General features: G+C 42.7%; 1 protein-coding gene across 2 annotated transcripts in view; it reads left to right on the top strand.

The window, feature by feature from the left end:
* LOC139537861 (teneurin-2-like) overlaps positions 1 to 24,508 on the top strand; it is a 179,534-nt gene that overhangs the window by 17,877 nt on the left and 137,149 nt on the right. The window contains exons 2-3 of one of the 2 annotated variants that reach the window (XM_071339712.1): positions 8,435 to 8,659; positions 21,057 to 21,279. In XM_071339712.1, the coding sequence (XP_071195813.1) occupies positions 8,435 to 8,659; positions 21,057 to 21,279 (448 nt within the window). The remainder of the gene's footprint in view (positions 1 to 8,434; positions 8,660 to 21,056; positions 21,280 to 24,508) is intronic. The other variant, XM_071339713.1, reaches the window with a different exon arrangement.

The following is a 24,508-nucleotide window of genomic DNA, read 5'->3' as shown; positions in this document are numbered from 1 at the left end:
CAGCTCTGTATGTAGAGGGGGTGCAACAGCTCTGTATGTAGAGGGAGGGGGTGCAGCAGCTCTGTATGTAGGGGGGATGCAGCAGCTCTGTATGTGGGGGGGATTGCAGCAGCTCTGTATGTAGAGGGGGTGCAGCAGCTCTGTATGTAGGGGGGATTGCAGCAGCTCTGTATGTAGAGGGGGATTGCAGCAGCTCTGTATGTAGGGGGGATTGCAGCAGCTCTGTATTTAGAGGGGGGGTGCAACAGCTCTGTATGTGGGGGGGGGGGGGGGTGCAGCAGCTCTGTATGTAGAGGGGGGGTGCAGCAGCTCTGTATGTAGAGGGGGGGTGCAGCAGCTCTGTATTTAGGGGGGGATTGCAGCAGCTCTGTATTTAGGGGGGATTGCAGCAGCTCTGTATGTAGAGGGGGATTGCAACAGCTCTGTATGTAGAGGGGGATGCAGCAGCTCTGTATGTAGGGGGGGATTGCAGCAGCTCTGTATGTAGGGGGGTTGCAGCAGCTCTGTATGTAGGGGGGGGTGCAGCAGCTCTGTATGTAGAGGGAGGGGGTGCAGCAGCTCTGTATGTAGAGGGGGTGCAACAGCTCTGTATGTAGAGGGGGTGCAACAGCTCTGTATGTAGAGGGAGGGGGTGCAGCAGCTCTGTATGTAGGGGGGATGCAGCAGCTCTGTATGTGGGGGGGGATTGCAGCAGCTCTGTATGTAGAGGGGGTGCAGCAGCTCTGTATGTAGGGGGGATTGCAGCAGCTCTGTATGTAGAGGGGGATTGCAGCAGCTCTGTATGTAGGGGGGATTGCAGCAGCTCTGTATTTAGAGGGGGGGTGCAACAGCTCTGTATGTGGGGGGGGGGGGTGCAGCAGCTCTGTATGTAGAGGGGGGGTGCAGCAGCTCTGTATTTAGAGGGGGGTGCAGCAGCTCTGTATGTAGGGAGTGCAGCAGCTCTGTATGTAGAGGGGGGGTGCAGCAGCTCTGTATGTAGAGGGGGGGGGTGCAGCAGCTCTGTATTTAGAGGGGGGGGTGCAACAGCTCTGTATGTAGAGGGGGGTTTGCAGCAGATCTGTATTTAGGGGGGATTGCAGCAGATCTGACTTTAGGGGGGATTGCAGCAGATCTGTATGTAGGGGGGTGCAACAGCTCTGTATGTAGAGGGGGGATTGCAGCAGATCTGTATTTAGGGGGGATTGCAGCAGATCTGTGTTTAGGGGGGATTGCAGCAGATCTGTATGTGGGGGTCGGGGGTGTAGCAGCTCTGTGTTTGCTTCCCAGCGCATTATGTGATTGACTTACCTTGTTAAATAAAGGTTAAATAAAATAAGTAAATAAATAAATAAAAAGAGGAAGATAACATCAAAGGATAAGGCTTGAAACTGCACTAACAGCTCCAAATGAGCCACAGTGAAGCCCTTTGCCAAACACCCATACCAAAATAGGAAATGAGGGCTTATGACACAAACCGATTTCTCCCTCCAATCTTCCATTCAGAAAACCTTCCTGTTTTACCTTGATGTTCTGATTTAGGGGCTAGAGGAGGATGAATCCTGGTCATTAGAGAGAGATGTGCCTTTCTCTCCCTCTCTCTCTCTACGTCCATCCACTCCACTCTCTGGCTCTTCTGGACTGTATGTTCTCTTCCCCTCCACTGCCCCATCCAATGCTCTGCTATTTGCTTAAACGGGTACTGTGTGTCAGCAAGCTAGTGATGCAATGGTTATCTTCCATTCTGGGACTTTGAGGCACATATATATTATTCAGTAAAAACAGGACACTTTCTTTTAGCGTCACATGACCAGATAACTGACATCAAGTCAAAATCACCCGGCCTCTATACAACACAGTGTTTGCCAAAGCAGCCGTGGATGTTGGACGTTCTGCCGACCTGCTCAGAGCAAAGTGAGTGGTGGGGTTCATTTAATTAGTGAGAGTATTCACACTTAGCTGAGAGTGCTTTGCCGTGTAGGAGACAGTCTCGGGGCCTTGGTGATACCCATTCCATCACACCACAACAGCTTGTTGGGTTGTTATGTGTACCTCTGGTCTTGAGGAGATGAAACACCAAACCCATGCAGGCTAATCTTAAAAAGACACCATGGATGCAGAGGTTGTAACACCTTGGAGGGAATCAGCCTTTAATTCACTATTGCTGTGTTGGACATACTGTAAGTAGAAGCACAGAATTTACGATATACCGGTATTGATGTACGGACCAGTTTGGGTTTTTACTTTACCTTCTATAACAGAATTTGAATGTTTGGTTTGTTAAATGTGATACGCCGTGGGTACATCCATTTTTATAGTTTACTCCGCTGCTTGAGTCATCTCTCTCTCTCTCTCTCCATGCCGTTTTCTATAGATTTAGCCCCGCCCCCTGTCACTCAAAGAGAGCATTTGTTGTTCCTCTACAGACGAAACATTTGCGATCAGTCTCTGCTTGATCAATGCACCACATACAGCAATATTGATGACAATGATGCTGTTTTCACTTTGCTTCTTAATATAAATCGAATATTTTTCTATAATTACACTATTAGTTTTGTGTTTCGTACATCTCCAAATCGCTAGTTTGTCTTTGCTTAGCAAGTTGGCCTTAATCGTGTTAGCCGCTAATGCTAATCGTGTTAGCCGCTAATGCTAATCGCTAGTTAGCTGGCTAGCTAGCTAATACATGTACCGAGTTAGAGCAAACGTCACTAGCTAATACAGCCTGATAATACCAGTGATGGTGGAGACCTAAATCAGCATGTTGTTTGTGCAAAAGTATCTTCTAAATGATCTGGTACTGGTACTCCCTGTATATAGCTCCACATTGATCTGGTACTGGTACTCCCTGTATATAGCTCCACATTGATCTGGTACTCCCTGTATATAGTTCCCCATTGATCTGGTACTCCCTGCATATAGCTCCACATTGAACTGGTACTCCCTGTATATAGCTCCCCATTGATCTGGTACTCCCTGTATATAGCTCCACATTGAACTGGTACTCCCTGTATATAGCTCCCGATTGATCTGGTACTCCCTGTATATAGCTCCACATTGATCTGGTACTCCCTGTATATAGCTCCACATTGATCTGGTACTCCCTATATATAGCTCCACATTGATCTGGTACTCCCTGCATATAGCTCCACATTGAACTGGTACTCCCTATATATAGCTCCACATTGAACTGGTACTCCCTGCATATAGCTCCACATTGATCTGGTACTGGTACTCCCTGTATATAGCTCCCCATTGATCTGGTACTCCCTGTATATAGCTCCACATTGATCTGGTACTCCCTGTATATAGCTCCACATTGATCTGGTACTCCCTGTATATAGCTCCACATTGAACTGGTACTCCCTCTATATAGCTCCACATTGATCTGGTACTCCCTGTATATAGCCCCCCATTGATCTGGTACTCCCTGTATATAGCTCCCCATTGATCTGGTACTCCCTGTATATAGCTCCACATTGATCTGGTACTCCCTGTATATAGCTCCACATTGAACTGGTACTCCCTGTATATAGCTCCCCATTGATCTGGTACTCCCTCTATATAGCTCCACATTGATCTGGTACTCCCTGTATATAGCTCCACATTGATCTGGTACTCCCTGTATATAGCTGCACATTGATCTGGTACTGGTACTCCGTGTATATAGCTGCACATTGATCTGGTACTGGTACTCCGTGTATATAGCTGCACATTGATCTGGTACTGGTACTCCCCCCTGTATATAGCTCCACATTGATCTGGTACTGGTACTCCCTATATATAGCTGCCCATTAATCTGGTACTCCCTGTATATACTGTAGCTGCACATTGATCTGGTACTGCTACTTCCTGTATATAGCTTCATTCTTGTGTATTTTATTCCTCTTGTTACTATTTTATTATTATTTTTTAACTCTGCATTGTTGGGAAAGGGTTGTAAAGTAAGCATTTCACCCGTTGTATTTGGCGCATGTGACAAATACGATTTGATTTACCCTTGTCCACTCTCCATTCTCTCCTGCCCCTCCCGTCCATTCTCCTCTCCTCCATTCCCCTCTCCTCCATTCTCCTCTCCTGCCCCCTCCTCCATTCTCCTCCCCTCTCCTCTCCTGCCCCCTCCTCCATTCTCCTCCCCTCTCCTCTCCTGCCCTCTCTTCCATTCTCCTCCCCTCTCCTCTCCTGCCCCCTCCTCCATTCTCCTCCCCTCTGCTCTCCTGCCCTCTCTTCCATTCTCCTCCCCTCTCCTCTCCTGCCCCCTCCTCCATTCTCCTCCCCTCTCCTCTCCTGCCCTCTCTTCCATTCTCCTCCCCTCTCCTCTCCTGCCCTCTCTTCCCCTCTCCTCTCCATTCTCCTAATCTCTTTCAACTCTGTATCACTAATTTACTGTGGCCAATCTTCAACCCTGCTATATGCTTCTCCATATTCATGAGTCATTTCATATTTAACTCGATCAAACAGACCTGCTAGCTACAGTTGCTTGCTGAAGTATTCCACAATATATTTGCACCACCAGTAAAATATAGTTGTGGTGCCTGGTCAATTATAACTACACTAGTATGTGTACACCCCTTCAAATTAGTGGATTCAGCTATTTCAGCCACACCCGTTGCTGACAGGTGTATAAAATAGAGTACACAGCCATGCAATCTCCATAGACAAACATTGGCAGTAGAATGGCCCGTGCTGAAGAGCTCAGTGACTTTCAGCGTGGCACCGTCATATGATGCCACCTTTCCAACAATTCATAGGATGCCCCGGTCAACTGTAAGTGCTGTTATTGTGTAGTGGAAACGTATAGTTGTGATGCCTGGTCAGTTATAACTATGTAGGTAACATCAGTCAGCGATAGACAATAATACTGGGAGTCAGTTATGATCGACTTTACTTCAATTGAATTACCTTAAAGCAGAGTTTTGGGGTCAACCATTTCACTACAACTCTACTTTATGAAGTACTGAAACTACAGTCTTACCTAGGGTAAGTAGTTACTCCACAATACTAACCTAATTGACATAGTGCCTTCAGAAAGTATTCACAGCCCTTTACTTTTTCCACATTTTGTGATTTCTTTTGTCACTGGCCTATGCACAATACCCTATAATATCAAAGCGGAATTATGTTTTCGAAATGTTTATAAATTAATAAAGAATGAAAAGCTGTAATGTCTTGAGTCAATAAGTATTCAACCCCTTTGTTATGGCAAGGAGCCTGAATAAGTTCAGGAGTAAACAGTTACATAATAAGTTGCATGGACTCACTGTGTGTGCAATAATAGTGTTTAACATTATTTTTGAATGACTATCTCATTTCTGTACCCGACACATACAATTATCTGTAAGGTCCCTCAGTCGAGCAATGAATTTCAAACACAGATTCAAGCACAAAGACCAGGGGGGTTTTCCAATGCCTCGCAAAGAAGGGCACCTATTGGTACAAATAAAAAAAGCTGACATTGAATATTTATTTTACCTAGGCAAGTCAGTTAAGAACATGACAGCCTACCCCAGCCAAACCCTAACCCAGACACCACTGGGCCAATTGTGCAACCACCCTCCCAATCACAGCCAGTTGCACTACAGCCTGGAATTGAACCAGGGTCTGTAGTGACACCTCTAGCACTGAGATGCAGTGCCTTAGACCACTGCACCACTCGGGAGTCCCATAGGGCATATCCTTTTGAGCATGGTGAAGTTATTAATTACACATTGGATGGTGTATCAATACACCCAGTCACTACAAAGATACAGGAGTTCTTCCTAACTCAGTTGCCGGAGAGGAAAGAAACCGCTCAGGGATTTCATCATGAAGCTAATCGTAACTTTAAAAGAGTTTAATGGCTGTGATAGGAGAACTGAGGATGGATCAACAACATTGTAGTTACTCCATAATACTAACCTAATTGACAGAGTGAAAAGGAAGCCTGTACAGAATAGAAATATTCCAAAATGCATCCTGTTTACAACAAGGCACTAAAGTAATACTGCAAAAAATGTGGCAAGCAATTCACTTTTTATCCTGAATACAAAGTGCTACGTTTGGGGCAAATCCAATACAACACATTACTGAGTACCACTCTCCATATTTTCAAGCATAGTGGTGGTTGCATCATGTTATGGGTATGCTTATAATCATTAAGGACTTGAACGTTTTTCAATAAACGGAATGGAGCTAAGCACAGGAAAACTCCTAGAGGAAAACCTGGTTCAGTCTGCTTTCTACTAGACACTGGGAGATGAATTCACCTTTCAACAGGACAATAACCTAAAACACAAGACCAAATCTAGACAGGTGTTGCTTACCAAGAAAACAGTGAATGTTCCCGAGTGGCCGAGTTGCAGTTTTAACTTAAATCTACTTGGAAATCTATGGCAAGACCTGAAAATGGTTGTCTAACAATGAACCAATTTGACAGAGCTTGAATATTTTTTCTTTAAGAATAATGGGCAAATGTTGCACAATCTAGGTGTGGAAAACTTAGGGAGAGGTCGACATTTACACAATAGTTACCCAGAGGAAAATGGGGGAGGGTCATGCTTTTTCAATTTCAGTCAGGGGGAGTATTTTAGTATTTGTTTTATTTAGTCCAGGGGAGGATCATTTGTAATCTATTAAATGTCATATTACTCAGGGTTTGAGAATGAGTTGTTCATTATAGTATCTCGTGTGCCCGATGATGCCCCTCATCCCTGATTCTCTGCTGGGTGCGCCTAGTGTGGTCTATATCAGCCTTTCTCAAACCTGGTCCGTTAGCCTGCTGGTTAAATACGTTCTAAAGAACTTCACAGGGTGGTGGGAGTGTACGGTGATGAGCTTGATGCTCCTTTCCAATAAATATTGAGGGTCTTATTCCTGTGATATGATGATAGATGCTTGACTGACGTTTGACAAATAAAAATAATATCGTTCTTATCCATAATCATTTCATAATGTAGGTTGCGTACCTGCACTGTATCTACAATCTGTTGAGCTGTTGGGTAGAGAGCACGTACCAAGACCAGAGTGGGCACATTTGCCATATAACTCCATTTTGTTTGTGACAAACCCATGAGTAGAGTTGAAAATGCGATGGAAACCCATTTCAATTGTATTTTTCATTCGGTACATGGGAATTTTACCTGAAACGTTATTTTTATGTGCACAATGTCATCACTCACAGACTTTTATCCGTAATAAGTCAGTTTGATGGAAACACATTGCTGGTGGGTAAATGCACATTTTATTTTATGCAGATTTGAGAATATTTGCATAAAAATCTTTCGCAAATTGGATGGAAACCTAGCTAGTGACATTCAGAGGCTGCGCTACAACTTTCTATAGCCAAGGACGAGGAGACAAACATTTACTTTGCTTGGGAAGTAATGATTCCCATAGCAGTATGATATTGACGTCTGACATTTCAACAGGCTATTTATTAAACAACATACTAACTAAATCAGTCAGGAGCAAGCAAGGTAGGCTAAAAAGGAATGAACATTAATTGTTTTCGGTTATATTATTATTTAAAGTCTATACATTTAAGAAATCAACTGTGAAGCATTTGTGAGACTAGCAGTAGCGCTCAGCATTTCAACAACACATCAACAACAGCACTTCAACAACAACACATCAACAACAACACATCAACAACAGCACTTCAACAACATGCCTATACATTTTGCATTTAGGTTGTATAAATTTAAATGTAAAAAAATAATTACTTAGAATTAAATAATAATTAAACAAAAAAATGACAATTTAATCCATTTTAATCCCACTTTTGTAACACAACAAAATGTGGAAAAAGTCAAGGGGTGTGAATACTTTCTGAAGGCACTGTATGCAATTCAATGTTGTTTTCTCAGTTCAATCGGTTTTGGTTGCAAAAGAGTGGAAAAGGGAGGTATATCCTCTGACTATGGCAAGTTAAAGAACATTCTTTCACCATTGATGGCATAAAGAATCAACATGAAAACCATGCTTTCACTATATATTTCTCAAGGTCAGAGTCAAACGCATGAGCTGTTTTTTTAAGGCATGTAAAATACCTTACATGATGGTTAATTTAAAAGCCTGCATAGGACATAAACATTGACCTTCTTTCAGCCTGCTGCTATTAAACAGGAAGGTTATCCGGAGAGATAGGAGTTGAACACCCCGTAAAGCTTCCCCATCTTCTATATCTCTTTCTTGCTCTCAATTGTTTCTCTCGTCTTTCATTATCGTTATTTTTTTATGGCTCAGCAGTGTGGCGCTTTTGTCTGTGGACTTGACAGTCTCAGCTTGAACATAAGAGACTGATTTTGTGTCTCAAAGAGCGTTGTATAGATATGGAGACAAGATGTTAATATCTCTATCACTTCATGTTCAAACCGGGCGCTGCCTATCGCCCACCTGTAACTTACAATACCAGTGTGTATAGTAACACATGTATCCTCCATCTTCTGTGTGTGTGTGTGTGTGTGTGTGTGCTCCCCAGGTCGTCCCCTACCTCCCACACCTTCGTCCAGCCTGCTACCCCCCGCCCCACCTCCACCCACCGGTCCATCCCATCCTGCCCCCCCAGCCATCAGGGAGTGCCAAGTGCCCCTGCTGGACAGCCGCGCCCCCCACGTCATGCTGGACCCCCCTCCTGACGACGAATTCTCCCCTAATTCATACCTACTCCGGGCCTGCGCCCCTCCACCCCAACCCCCCTCTGCGGGTAAGACCTCTTCCCAAGCTAACGTACTGTACAGTATCGTAGATAATCCATCTACCATCTCTCTCTGTCTCTATTCGCTGTGGTTCGGGAATGGATACATCTCTCTGCAACAATCTGTTGAATTGTTTAAATGTAGATTTCCAACCAAAAAGTGAGTGAATTGTAAACGATAAAGCCACATCGTTGACGGTGAAGGACTTTCTACAATGATCATTTGTAATGTAAAAATGATAATGACCCTTTTATGTCCTTTAAAAATAACTAACTTGCTTCAGGTATAATATCAAATGTATCTGTTAAGATTTCATTAATTGATATACTGCATTTCCAAATACTGTGTTTTTCACACACAAAAAAGTAAGTAGTCATTTAGGATCTTCATAAAAATAGGAAAGAGTTTTGAAAGCAGCTCCTTTATTTTTAATTTAAATTGAGCAAATTGTGCGCCGCCCTATGGGACTCCCGATCACGGTCAGTTGTGATACAGCCCGGGATCAAACTAGTGTCTGTAGTGAGGCCTCTATCACTGCGATGCAGTGCCTTAGACCGCTGCGCCACTCGGAAGGCCAATCAGAATGCATTATTTCCATATTAATAACAACCATTCCATAGTAAATTAGGAAACCTTATCATTGACTCAGTTTCTAGCTGTGCATGTGAGACTGGTTGCATGTTAAATAGGCACACATTTAGGGTTTGTATTTCCACTGTCATCCGTGGTTTATTGGATAAAATGAAGAGAGCTTGTTCGTGTACATTATTTAAATAATAGACATACATTTTAATTGACTAAGAATATGTTACTTATCAAGTGGAAATGTAGTGTTTATTTTCAATTCAAAGAAGGCAAACTGGTGAAATGACCAATGCTTTAGAAATGGATAAATATCCGTGTATTGGAATTGTGGTTTAATTAATTATTATTTCATTGAATTGTTAGATTGAATTGAGTCTGAAATGCATAAATATGCTTGATATTTGAGGTTTGTATAATACTGTGAAAACGATAAGGCCCTTTTTAGTGTAAGAGCTGTTTGAAAAGACTGCCTGATATTGTTTTGGTGGGATGGAGTTTTGGTCTGCCTGGTCACATGACCAGGTGGTAAATTAGTAAATGTATCAATAAGAAAGAGTTCCAAACCACTCTGCCAATAACAGCTAGTTTTCAGTTTTCCCCTCCCAACTCAAACCACTCCCAGAAAGTCCAGACAAAATTGTTGCTTGAGAAATTGCTCTTTGCTAAGAAGCACATTTTATTTCACTGTAAAGGTACTTAATTAAGCCAGCAGCATACCACCCTGCATACCGCTGCTGGCTTGCTTCTGAAGCTAAGCAGGGTTGGTCCTGGTCAGTCCCTGGATGGGAGACCAGGTGCTGCTGGAAGTGGTGTTGGAGGGCCAGTAGGAGGCACTCTTTCCTCTGGTCTAAACAAAGATCCCAATGCCCCAGGGCAGTGATTGGGGACACTGCTCTGTGTAGGGTGCCGTCTTTCGGATGGGACGTTAAACGGGTGTCCTGACTCTCTGAGGTCATTAAAGATCCCATGGCACTTATCGTAAGAGTAGGGGTGTTAACCCCGGTGTCCTGGCTAAAATTCCCAATCTGGCCCTCAACCATCACGGTCACCTAATAATCCCCAGTTTACAATTGGCTCATTCATCCCCCTCCTCTCCCCTGTAACTATTCCCCAGGTCGTTGCTGCAAATGAGAACGTGTTCTCAGTCAACTTACCTGGTAAAATAACGGTAAAATAAAAAAATAAAATAAAAAATTGTTACGCAGATATTTTTTGATATTGACATAAAAACGTCTGCTTAGACCCTTAAAGATGCAATATCGCTCCACCATTTCCTGTTTGCTAAAATTCTAATAGTTCACCTAATTTCCGTTTATGTGACAAAACAAGCCGTCATTGTTTAATGAATCATTGTACCGTCTAAACCAATGTGAAATATATTTTCCATAACCCAAATTATGTATTTTCAGCTGTTTGAAACTGGTGTACAAAACCGAGAGTAAAAGAAGCAAAATAATGAAACTTAAGACCGGGAAGCATACAAATAGCTTACATTGAACATAGCTACCGCTTCTTAGACTTGCTTTCAATGAGAATGACAGATCTATAACACACAGTTCTACAATATTCAAAAGCATTATTCATTAGAAATGGTGTGGAAATAGGCCCACTTAATTCATTTTCATATTCTCTGCCCGTAATAGCTTTACCTTTTGTGCGCTACCATGAACAAGCAAGAAAATTGTGCGTCTTTGAGTATGCTTTCTTTCCAAACACGGTGATTGCAGCTGTTAGTTTTTTTTTCTAATCACGTCGGCATTCAGAATGAGACTTCCTAGGTGACTGAATTCTCCTCAGTGGGAGAGGACGGTGAAAGGAAAGGATTTCAGATGATTACTGCGACGTCACACAGAGACTCTGCTTGTAGCCGGAGCTACAGACTGGGGGAGAGCTTTGTCTGAGTTTCCAATGGTTGCTCTCACTCTTTTTGTGTGGTTTTTTTCCTGACTGTACATTCAACACTATTGATATATTCCTTGTGTATTTATGTCTAAAACGTGGATTCATGTGGCATAGTTCTGGGACTACGATTATTATTATTTATTTTTTTTACATACCAGTGAATATTCCCTTAATGTATTGTGAAGAAATGATGTACTGTAGGTTATATATTTTTCTTGTCAGGGCACTTGAATGAATTGACTAAAAATAGAACATTTTTACATGGATTATTGAGGGAAAAAAATTGGGGTGTTGAAACACTGCTCAGTCTAAACGGAAATATGACATTTTTGAAATGCAGTACGTTTGAATTCCATTGTATAGCCCATTGATCAGGTTGTCTTAACACAATATATTTCCAACCCACTGCGTCTGTGAACCACAAAGTAATAGTACATTATGGAGTAATACAAGTAGAAATTTTACATTAAATCAAATTTTCCCGTTTATGGTTTCCGATTTAGCAGGTATCAGACACGTTAGTGTCCGAAGTTTATAGTGAAGTGCGACAGGCTCTTTCTTCTGTAGACCTGCTCCTTGAAGTGTTGTTTTCTGATCCATATCATCCCAAAGCCTTTGAAGTTGAAAGGCCACTGACTCCCATTGTTGGGGGGGGGTCATGTGGTTTCCTCCTTGAATAGATTGAGATGACACCTCAATAAATCAGAGAGAGAAAATATATATTATCCGTGCTTGGTCACTCTGGCTCTTTCTAATCAATGTGAAGTAAATTCCTGTTTAAGGGCAATCAGGAGAGCTTTTACTCAGAGCAATAACTGACAATAACCCACGTAATCATAGAATTAAGACAACATACTGAAGCATGATGGGAATTAATGGCAGGAAAGCTGTGAAAGAGATCTCCATCTTCTTCTATGGATCTGAATTGGTAAGTGGGGGGAGGGGGGGGGGGGGTTCAGAATTCCAGAGCAACGTGACTATTGCCAATTTCAAACGATCTCAAATTGGTTTACTTTTCCGAGGAGACACATCGATCATGACGAAACTAACCATATTGTACTTCACCTTCTGTCTTCTGTCTGACACAGCAGTGACAGATGTCATAATATATTGATTGAGCAATCAGCAATTAGATTTTCATTATGATAGCCTGTGCGTCTTGTTTTCAACGGATACACATAGTAGTAGATACCCTAGTCATAGACTGTTCTCTCTGCTACCGCACGGCAAGCGGTACCGGAGCGTCAAGTCTAGGTCCAAGAGGCTTTTAAACAGCTTCTACACCCAAGCCATAAGACTCTTGAACAGCTAGTCAAGTGGCTACCCAGACTATTTGCATTGACCCCCCCCCTCACCCTTTTACGCTGCTGATACTCTCTGTTATTATCTATGCATAGTCACTTTAATAACTCTACCTACATGTACATATTACCTCAATTACCTCGACTAACCGGTGCCCCCGCACATTGACTCTGTACCGGTACCCCCCCCCCCCCCCCTGTATATAGCCTCTCTATTGTTATTTTACTGCTGCTCTTTAATTATTTATAACTTTTTGGGGGGGTATTTTTCTTAAAACTGCATTGTTGGTTAAGGGCTTGTTAAGTAAGTATTTCACAGTAAGGTTTACACCTGTTGTATTTGGCGCATGTGACTAATAAAGTTTGATTTGATTTAGTACGATATTCCTATTAATGGTTGTGTTGGGTTATGTATTACTGCATGGACTTTCTGCTCTTAGAGGGGCCGTGTTTCTGGAAATGGGAGTGTAACATTTCTTCACGCTGTGTTTTGCATTAGGCCTAAGTGTGGAAAAGAGTCGGACAGATATAATCAATGCAGATTAGAGTAGTTTAGTAAACAGCAAAATGCAGCAACTAGAGGCTAATTTTGTGAAAATATGTGCAATTTTCCAGTGCTCATGTTGCTTAAGTGTCGAACATATTCTAATACATAATGGTTAGGTTACTCTTAAAATATGCTGTACTGCATAGTACAGAGTATTGGATCTCTCATTGTTCACCTGCCACCACCTATCACATACCACATCAACAAAAACTAAGAATGAACAGTTACCTTTATCACTAGCATTAATTTAGTTCCTTAATTTAGAAAAGTGGTAACATTACGATATTTTGGTATACCTACAGTAAATGTAAGTAAATATCTTTTGAATTATAAAAAAAAATGTTTAAGGGCAATTCCGCCGCTTTTCAACCTCGTGTTGATTATCTCCAGCGTCGTGCCAGTGTCTACATACAGTACCAGTCAAAAGTTTGGACACACCTACTCATCAAGAGTGTGCAAAGTGTGGCTACTTTGTATCTCAAAATAAAATATATAAACACTTTTTTGGTTACTACATGATTCCATATGTGTTATTTCCTAGTTTTGATGTCTTCGCTATTATTCTACAATGTAGAAAATAGTAAAAAATAAAGAAAAACCCTGGAATGAGTAGCTGTGTCCAAACCTTTGACTTGTAGTGTATGTGAAAAACGATGCGTTTCTATGATCTGTGGTTAAAAATATTAACAAAACCAAAAAATGCACACTAGGTAGGATTAAAAGTAAGAAAAACAGGGAATTTCGAAACCTACAACAAATTTTTAGCCAGAGGGAGTGTATTTTCTGGCTCCCCACACCACCACGAATCCCATAGTGTTTGAAAATCACAATGTGTTATAACTTTTGATGATGTCATCAGGTAGTTGATAAAAAAGTAACTTTTTTTACTTTCTCTTTGTATTTTCTACAAAACATAAAAATGCGTCATTTTCACATAATAGACACTGGTATTGTGCTGGAGGTAATGAAAATGAGTTTGAAAAGTGGAGGAATTTCCCTTTAATATATTTTTGTTGCTCATTTTCATCAATTAGTACACAATAGTTTCAGTCAGTAATTCAATAAAAGTGGTCACAATAGACTGTATGTATTCTGTTTAGAAATATAATTTAGTGATAATGCACAAGAAGCCGGTGTTTGGAGGATATATTGGCATGGGTGTTGTTTGGCCCGAGACGTTGTCGAGACAGTAAGGTTTAAACAAATCTCCGTTGTTGAAAACTAAATGTTAGTCTAAAAGAAATGTGAGATAATGTCTAGATGCTTTTTATAGTAGAGATAAAGTTTATAACTTCCTTGCCTGGGCTAATGAGACAGTGGATTGCTCAGACAGATGGAACAGAGTAAATAGGGCTTTTAACATCATAGATTTAGCCGGTAGTAACTTGTGGAATAGACACCGGCTGGAATGCGCTTTTAACCAATCAGCATTCAGGATTAGACCTACTCGTTTTATAAATAGGCTCATAGAAAAGACAGGATGAAGCACCGTAATATAAAGGTTTCTGTATTTTATTGACTCAATCATGGCACTCAAACATCCGAAGTGCATATTGAAATATTTAAAAAAAAAATATATAACAAATTAGCTCCTGTTATTCACATATTTATTTTAAATATGTAAATTGGTATGTTTCTGAAATAAATAAGCAAAGAATCCTTCAATTTATCTCATGCCACCTTTTACTCAACACATGCAATAAAATCTATCATAGTCAGCCTGGTGGTTAAAATAACATAGATAAATCTTTCCATGGTATCAAATGTCAATACTTATAGGTATCACCAAGCGGTATGTCTACGGCATGAAAAAGCATTTCACCACAGCATGGAAGTTGATGGCCTGGCACTGCAGTATACAAGGCTTTAATATGATTCTATGCTTCCCACCCCATCCTGTTTGGGAGTCGGAAATCATATTTTTTGACGACACACAATTAGCCCAGATTGTTAAGACAGGCAGTCACATGAATTTACAATGTAGACATTGTGCCCTTATGTTCTTTATGGAAAGAAACATAGGAGTAATTTTTTTTGTTCTGAGAGGTATGACAGATCTATTGAGATTTCCTTGTCATCAATTCCATTGAGATTTCAAACACATCTCCTTTGTCAAGTGGGCTTTTCCTTTTGCCATTGTTCTGGATAGAAAAAAAACAATATTTGAATTGCCTGTTGTTTTCTGTTCTGGTATCTCTATCCCGTGTTGATTCTTATAATGAATCCTGCCATCATTTTGTGTAGATGTTCTTGTATGTAGACCACATGCAGCTCACTTCCTGCTGTCATTTTATATAGAGGTTGTGTGTAAAGCACATGCAGCTCACTTCCTGCTGTCATTTTATATAGAGGTTGTGTGTAAAGCACATGCAGCTCACTTCCTGCTGTCATTTTATATAGAGGTTGTGTGTAAAGCACATGCAGCTCACATTCTATATTGTAATAGGATTCTGTAATTCTCTACAAAGCATTCTAACGTGCTGTTTTGTAATTTAATTTTCCCACCATCTGCACACATCGTGTCATTTCAGTCTTTTTTACTTTTCTTGTAAATTCACCTCATCGAGGGAAACATTTTTACCAACAACCACCAAGAAGCTAAAATGATGATCCGAGGGAAACATTTTTACAAACTATCACCAAGAAGCTAAAATGATGATCCGAGGGAAACATTTTTACAAACTATCAGCAAGAAGCTAAAATGATGAAACGGATAATGAACCATTTTTTCCTTCGTATTACATTTGGATTTTCCTACCCATATGACTAGGGCTTTACAGTTATTGACTGATTCCCTTGGAGTTACGACAGCACTCTACTCCTCTAAGTCATGACATATCCCATCACTGTGTGTGTTAAAGTTGGATGACTTGTGTTTCACGCTCCTAAGTTCTACACAATATTGTTCTAACAGCTTTTTAATTCCCATGGTCATATTTAAATGCATAATACACCTTCCTTATTGCGGCTGTGTTGCATCTCTCCAAAACAAATTCTAAACGTGGCCTTCAAACGTATATACTGTCCTTGAAGCCTCCCTACCCTTTCTTTCAGCCCTGCTTCTGGCCTATCCACAGTGCCGGCTGTGTGTACTTGGTTTGTGTTGTTATTTTTTTGGCTCATTTTTTTTTAGCTAATCCATGCTACAGCATTCGCACCTTGTGACTGTCCGTCACTCTTCCAGAGGCCGTCTGATTCTCAGGTGTCATGGGGGGGGGGGAGAAGTAAGGTCTATGGAATCGGCACTGAATGTGTGCCTGTTGGTACCCGCCTGTCTCTCCACACACCAACTCTCTGGGAAGGTTTAGCAAGAAATGCATGTGAGCAGTAGGTGACGCATTAGCTACTCCTGGAAAGAGCCATGCTGTGAGTATATTAACGCTACCAATGCATTATTCATCTGTTGTTTTTTTCCCTTTTGCTATTTCGGGTGTCTTTGCATTTGAATTTTTAAAATAATAATCCAACAAGGAAATCACCAGAGGTTTGTGTGGCGTGTTGAATGTTTGATCACTCCATTCTCTATACCTCGTCGTTACCGAAGGAAAATCCATTTGTCTGGTCTTTAAGCGTTTGAATAAATGGTATTAATGCCACAGATTGTGTCTCTGGTGATGAGTGTAATTTCATAGAATTTGGGCATTTGTTTCAGAGCAGTTTCAAGCTGAATGTGCAGTAGTCTCGTCTCCCTGACTGTTGTCTCTGAATAGTTCTAACTGTCTAATTAGTGGAGATGAGTGGCTGAGGCAGAGATATGCTGTGCTCTGAATATTTAACCCCCCCCTCTCATTTGCACTACTGTACTGCAATCTCTGCTTTTTAATTAAATCCCCATGAAAAAATTTGATCAAGGGGAGAGGGCACGTCCAGATCCTCAGGTACGGGTATGATCCACGGCTTCTCAAGCATGTCCGCTCCCTGATCTGACTCAGTGTGGTGTTGCTGCGGGTCTGTTACACCACCCATCCTATCGCTCTGGAAACGCCCAACAGAATTGTCAACATACAGTTTATTCACTGAACAGAAGTCATCGGAAAAACAAAATTAAACCGACCTCGGTTAATCCAGCCATTCTCTCTCATCATAGGCTACTAGCCAGTGGAAGATAATGCAGTCTGGACACCCACAGCTGAACCATGGGACTTTTAATATCCATTCCACTGTGCTTATCAATTTGCAGCCCAAGCCAAATATTAACCCATTCAACTAGGCAGGCAACCACCACACGGTGAGGCGCTGAGTGCTGTGATGAGTGCACACTTACCCTTGGGCTTGTTTCAATTAAGACATTTTCACCTGTCTTTGGTGTGTGTGAAGAGGTCGATAGGAGGAACTAACAAAAGAGTGGAAGACAGAAGCATGCCCCCTCTCCAATCATGCCACCACATTTATTTTTAAGCAACCTGAGTCACAGTAAAAAAAAAAAAAATCGCAATTTCTATTACCTTCTCGGGGCTTCTCCTGCCGTGTGTACATTGTGTCTTTTATCATTCCAAATTGACATTTATGCTTTAACTCGTATTGTTTTCCCAAGGTTCCCACCGCCCATGCTGGACAATTTATTTTAATCCTTGTCATTCTAGCCCGTAGTCTGCAAAGCTGAGCTGCAGTAATTTCAACATCGCCATGCACCACTAACAACAGCGGTGGAAGAAGCTGTTGTGTGGGGCGTTTCCATTTCGCCCTGCATTGCCTCTGAACTGTAATTACTTTTAGCCTTTTTAGTCCCTCTTAGCTTACCGTCTTTTTTTTCTCTCTTTACATGACAGCTGAGGTGGGCTATAAAACACATTCTACACCTGGGTCATTATGGCAAACAAGTTATGTAGCCTGGACTCCTAACGGTTGGACAAATAAATAGGCATATAGGTCATTTCAAGTTCAAACTGAGTTCCATCCTTTTGTAGCAAATTGCCTTGAACATTCAGCCAGCTTTTTGTTCAGAAATAATACCAAAAAAACAACAAACCATGAAGTGGGCTCTCGTCCCAGGGTTTTTAGTTGTTGTTGTCTTTCACATAATGTAGGTTTGCACAGTAAATTATAATTCAACTATTCATCATTAAATGACGGAGAAGAGAAAACATAGAAATAAAAACACATTTAGAAAATGGAAGATGGAGGGGGAATGAATGTCATTTTTATGGTTGGGATGAATACAGCACAGTGCTGTTTCACTTCTCAACAGTTTTTTACATTGAATGGGATTTATGGTGCAGGCTGAGATGCGAAGGGAAGCTACAAAAATAAGTTGGAGTCTACAGTCGGCTCTGAGGGACCTGATCACAAATGTGTATTCCAGCTATGGTGAAAGCTATGGTTACGGGGGTTGGGAGACAAAGGAAACTAAACTATTTTTACTAGGATACGACCCACTGCCATAAATCTTTGTTTTTAAATTAAAACATAATTTTTACCCCTCAATAATTTTGCCATTTGGTAAAAAATTATGTGTAATTATATTCATTACAATATCCCCCTCTTTCATTTAAGAACTTTTTTTTGTTGTTGATACATACAAAGAAAACGGACACACTCAATTTCAATTTCTGTATAGCGACGAGCTGCCTCTCAATCAGAAAAGCAATTAACCTTTTAGAAGTTTCTTAATTCTATATCCATGAAGTGGTAATTACAAACATGGCTGCATGTTATTAAGTTTGTATCCTCATTTACTAAATGTTAGTTTTCCTCTCTTGCTTCTCATACGACGCTGTTTTGTTTGTAATTGGAATGATTGTCTTCCAGGCTGAAAGAAAAAAGGTACAATTTTCTGTTTGAGGATAGGTTGAGTGAGTGCACTTGTTCTGCTCATATGGTGCTTTATGTTCATGTCTTTATGCTGCAGGATTAAGTCACCATGTCATCCATTCTGAAAAAGCTGTTGCTCCCACCACTAAAGCAGCAGTGCGGCTAGGTGCCCCGCCAGTCCTCTACTGTGCAACACAACTCAGTTTTTTAAGATGGAGCTTATTGTTTAAATAGGTATATAGATAGTGGCCTGTGGTGTTTCACCTGTTGTACCGAGCCACAGCTGATCCTCTGTGGAAGGACCGGCTGTGGCATTAAAGAGAAGTACAGGGCCTTTTTATTAGACTCTATTAAAACGCAATACAGGGGACTACTAAAGGCCAGCACGCTGCTGAACGCCGTAATCTGCCTATTACAGTAGTGACTTTGACAACCCCGCTGCTCAGCTCTCCACTGTGATCTCCGCTGTATTAAACAGATATGGAGGCGACCATTGTGTCTGTGGGATTCCACTGGTTCACACAGGGGTGTAGTTCCTCAGGGTTAGAAACCGGAGCCTCCGACGGCAACAGACCTTTTGTGTGACCACAGACCTGTAAAAAGAAACTGCACAGGCCCATTGAGGGTTGGTAGACAACCTCCCTGGCTGTCGGCTCGATTTGAGCCTGAACGGCAGTTTGCAGAGGGATAACGAGGAAAAAAGCGTAGGATCTGAGCACGGTCAAGGTTATCAGAACACATTAAAGCACTAGTCCCAGAATGTCATTGTGTTTAGCCGGAGCTGCAGTGTGGAGTGGTGCATTTGATGACCAGGTCACAGTATAATCCACTGCTCTCGGCCCTATTGTGCAGCTCAGATTGTTCCAAAGTTCCCCGCGTCCCTGCAGTCCAAACCCAGCTTTTGTGAAGTGTGGGTTTTGTAGCACTGTTTTTTTTTTTTTTTTTATATCCTGTTCTTACACAGTGTGGTGCGGGAGATTACACACCCTGGCCCTCCAAACCAGAGCTGATCACATCCCCTCTTTCATCTATCCGCTCCTCAGTTCACAAGACATTTTGTGTGAAGGGCCTCTCCTTTTCTTAGCTCAAACTGTCACTTCCTGGTGTGAGGCTGATTCTTTCACTACTTATCAGTTCCATAGTGTCTATGTAAGAGGGTAGGCCCACTGTATTTGATCATATTGACTTTATATAACTGATACGCTTATGTTACTCCTGGAATGTGCAATGAAGTATACAAGGATAGGCAGAAGAAAGCCCAATGGGGAATAGATGTTATTGTGTGTTTTTTCCCCACAGTAGGCTTTGCCTTTAGATCAGTCAGTAAGACTGTTATGGCGTTATGGAAGATGTAAACAAATGTCCTTTTTTTCTTCCTCTTAGAGGAATACGTACATTCATTTATCTAGCCACTGTTTGATTAAGGCTATTTCCTGTATGTCCATCATGCACTGCAGGCTGTACAGGATGAGTGTATTTTTTTTACAGATATGATAAGCTGTATCATATCTGTAGATTGAATTTTGAATTGTCTAAATATTTCTTTGTAGACTTTAATAATTAGTGATATTTTCTGATAGCACTTCATTAATTTGGAGATATTTAGATCTCATTTGCCAAAATCTGAAGTATTACCTACTTTCATTATCTTTTAATTAAATGGTATGATTTAGGGTTGCTAGAAAAATGCAGAAAAATATTTTAATTGCATTATTTGATTAAAAGTTTAAAAGTAGAGAAACCATTTTGATTGCATTATTTGAATAGTTTTAGTCACACAATTAAAATGTTTAACTTTCACAAAGTTAATTCACAGCTTTCAATTTTCATGTTTCCCTTTATTAGTTGAAAATGGAGAAGGGCTTACATAGCAGTATTACAGATGAGCTTTGTATCTTTGTAAGCTCTTCATGCATTTGATGTTTATTATCAGGCCTTCTCTCCCTGCCTTTTTGTCAGCAAACAGTGTATTGAGTTACAATGTGATAAACAGTGTATTGAGTTAAAATGTGATTTGGTCACTCTAAATTGGATTTAGTCTGTGATTTGCTCTGTAAAATATTGTACTTTATATGTGTACCGTATAAAAAAAAAAAAAAATGTTTAGGTGTTTTCTTATTTAGATCTGACGTGCTCTCTTATAGCAATCTGTAACACGATATGAAAAACGTTCCATATGAAACAAAACATCCAAACATGCATCATTGTCAATGGAAGCATTCATTAAACCAGTCAAAACAGGAAGTTTTTCAATCTCTGCGCTAGAACACCATTCCGAATAATCAACGAGCCCTAATGTGTTCCTGTGTTCTCTTTCAGGTCCTCCAAACCACCATCACAGTCAGTCTCTGCGGCCGCCGCTCCCTCCTCCTCACAACCACCATCAGTCGTCTGCAAGCTCCCTGAACCCCAACACCCTGGCCAGCCGTCGCGGCCCAGCCCACGCCCCCTCGGCGGCCCCCGGGGAGGGTCCCTCCACGCCAGAGTCAGTCCAGCTTCAGGACAGCTGGGCGCTGAACAGCAGCGTTCCTCTGGAGACCAGGTCAGTTTACCTGTCACCCTATCACCCTGTCACCAAGTCACCCTGCCCTGTCACCCTGTCTTTCCTGCCCACCTGCCTGCCTGCCATGATGTTTGGATACCTTCCCTGTTTAGGGGGACAGGAAAGCATTCTGATTCCTATCAGTTCCTTGTACTGTTTAGTTGGTTGGACTTAAACCCTGGACTTAAAGCCTCTGGTCAGGTTTGTGGGAGCACAGCTGGTAGAGCTCTCAACCCAACATCCCATCCTGCCATTGCCCTTCTTCACACGGTGCCACACAGTCCTGCCCGCTGCTCTCCCTCTGTCACATGGTGCCACACAGTCCTGCACGCTGCTCTCCCTCTGTCACACGGTGCCACACAGTCCTGCCCGCTGCTCTCCCTCTGTCACACGGTGCCACACAGTCCTGCCCGCTGCTCTCCCTCTGTCACACGGTGCCACACAGTCCTGCCCGCTGCTCTCCCTCTGTCACATGGTGCCACACAGTCCTGCCCGCTGCTCTCCCTCTGTCACACGGTGCCACACAGTCCTGCCCGCTGCTCTCCCTCTGTCACACGGTGCCACACAGTCCTGCCCGCTGCACTCCCTCTGTCACATGGTGCCACACAGTCCTGCCCGCTGCACTCCCTCTGTCACATGGTGCCACACAGTCCTGCCCGCTGCTCTCCCTCTGTCACATGGTGCCTCACAGTCCTGCCCGCTGCACTCCCTCTGTCACATGGTGCCACACAGTCCTGCCCGCTGCTCTCCCTCTGTCACACGGTGCCACACAGTCCTGCCCGCTGCTCTCCCTCTGTCACACGGTGCCTCACAGTCCTGGCCGCTGCTCTCCCTCTGTCACACGGTGCCTCACAGTCCTGCCCGCTGCACTCCCTCTGTCACTAGGTGCCACACAGTCCTGCCCGCTGCTCTCCCTCTGTCACACGGTGCCACACAGTCCTGCCCGCTGCACTCCCTCTGTCACATGGTGCCTCACAGTCCTGCCCGCTGCACTCCCTCTGTCACATGGTGCCTCACAGTCCTGCCCGCTGCACTCCCTCTGTCACATGGTGCCCCACAGTCCTGCCCGCTGCTCTCCCTCTGGGGTTCTGGGACATAGAAGCTAGTGCCTTCCTCTCTCCCTCTGTTCTGTCTTTTGTTTGGTGTGTGGTTACCGTGGTGTGCGGTTGCCGTGGTGTGTGGTTGCCGGGCTTACGCTGGGCTGTGGGTCACTCCTCGATGTTCCCAGATCACACCTCAAACACGATGCGTGCACAATTCATGAGGTCGGGGCAACAGGGCTCGTCTCTCAGATGTTTTATTAATCGGGAGCACAGGCACAGCTCCTGCTATGCCTGCTGCCACCGTGCGCCTCTACCTACCTGCTCCCTCCTCTCCAAAATGGAGCCTGGCGCCTCTACCTACCTGCTCCCTCCTCTCCAAAATGGAGCCTGGCGCCTCTACCTACCTGCTCCCTCCTCTCCAAAATGGAGCCTGGCGCCTCTACCTACCTGCTCCCTCCTCTCCAAAATGGAGCCTGGCGCCTCTACCTACCTGCTCCCTCCTCTCCAAAATGGAGCCTGCCTCTACCTACCTGCTCCCTCCTCTCCAAAATGGAGCCTGCCTCTACCTACCTGCTCCCTCCTCTCCAAAATGGAGCCTGGCGCCTCTACCTACCTGCTCCTTCCTCTCCAAAATGGAGCCTGGCGCCTCTACCTACCTGCTCCCTCCTCTCCAAAATGGAGCCTGGCGCCTGAGTCACAGCCAGAATGCCTCCACAAAGAAAGGACAGCTGTAAAAAAAAGATTTTTTTTTTTTTACACAGTATAGATATTTATAAATGTTTCTAAATTCCATCATGTTTTCGGAGATGCACCAGAATAATGAGTTAACGCTCAGGATTGTGGGCTTCAATTCCTGGTTTGGTGTGATACTGTTGCAGCATGAGTTGTGTTCTGCTGCTTTCCAGGTTTTTAGGCCATGTATTTCCCCAAACGTCTCCAGTATGGTAGTTTGTTAGCTGGATTGTTAGGATTTATGACCCTCCCTTTTTTAGAGTAGACCGACAGCACATCATTACTCTCCAATCTCCTCTTCCTACGCAGTGTTTCTCCTAGGAGTTTTTTCAGCAGCGGTGGCAAAGGCGGGTGGTGGGGAGGGGGGGTTAGTTGCACTTTGCTGAGGAGATATTTTTTTGCAGAACGAATGTGTGAAGGTCAATTCAGGTGACTAAAAAAAAAAAACATTCTACTCCAAAATGCATGAAAATATAATTATGTTGACACCATCGGAAATATGGTATCCATGAGTTCATTTGACTCTGGGTAAGTAGAAAAGAAAAAAAAATCGTACACTATTCCTTTAAAAGCGTGTCTCAGCAGAATGCACACATGCAGAGAAAACAAACACAAAACAGTACAGCAACACTGCATCTTTCCCCTCACTACGGCCTCCCCTTCCTCCTTGCCCTTCTCTCGTCCCCCACCTTCTCTCGTCCCCCACCTTCTCTCTTCCCGTCTCCCGTCTCCCCTCTCCCCTGCCACCTCAGTGCCTGTTCTCAGCAGGCAGATTAATATAGCTTCTGTCTGGGCATATGGGCCTGACCTCACACACTTCAGTTCATATTTCTTTGTCTTTCAGATGCCCCTCCCTGTCTAGGGCGTCTTGCAGCGCTAGCACTTTTACTTAGTTTCACCCATTAATACTGCTTCCTCTTTACAGTCTCCCTCATAGGAACAAAACAGCATTTCAGCTGGGGCCTGACCCTTTACCCTACGACCTGGAACCACCAGCCACGCTGTCCATCATACTGCCATGGAGATTATATAACCCATACAGTACATTCACACGTCTTGGGTTTGGCTTAGAAAAGCCAATGGAACAAATCATCTGTATAAGCTTACTATTATTGTACAAGACTACAGTAGAAACATAGTGTACTATCTTATGTCATTCCCTCCTGGTCTAGTCTTGATACGCTATGGAACTACAGTAGGAACATAGTGTACTATCTTATGTCATTCCCTCCTGCTCTAGTCTTGATACGCTATGGAACTACAGTAGGAACATAGTGTACTATCTTATGTCATTCCCTCCTGCTCTAGTCTTGATACGCTATGAAACTACAGTTGATGAATGAGCAGCAAAAGTATTCAGGGTGACATCGATGTTATCCATAAAGGATCCATTTGGGGATACTTCAATTCCCATGTGTGGCTCTGTAAATTGTACTTAATTTACCCATTAGTTT

The sequence above is a fragment of the Salvelinus alpinus genome, chromosome 13, assembly GCF_045679555.1.
Source record: "Salvelinus alpinus chromosome 13, SLU_Salpinus.1, whole genome shotgun sequence".
NCBI classification, from domain to species: Eukaryota; Metazoa; Chordata; class Actinopteri; order Salmoniformes; family Salmonidae; genus Salvelinus; species Salvelinus alpinus.
The sequence above is the reverse complement of the archived record's forward strand: the minus strand, read 5'-3'. Positions and strand labels throughout refer to the sequence as shown.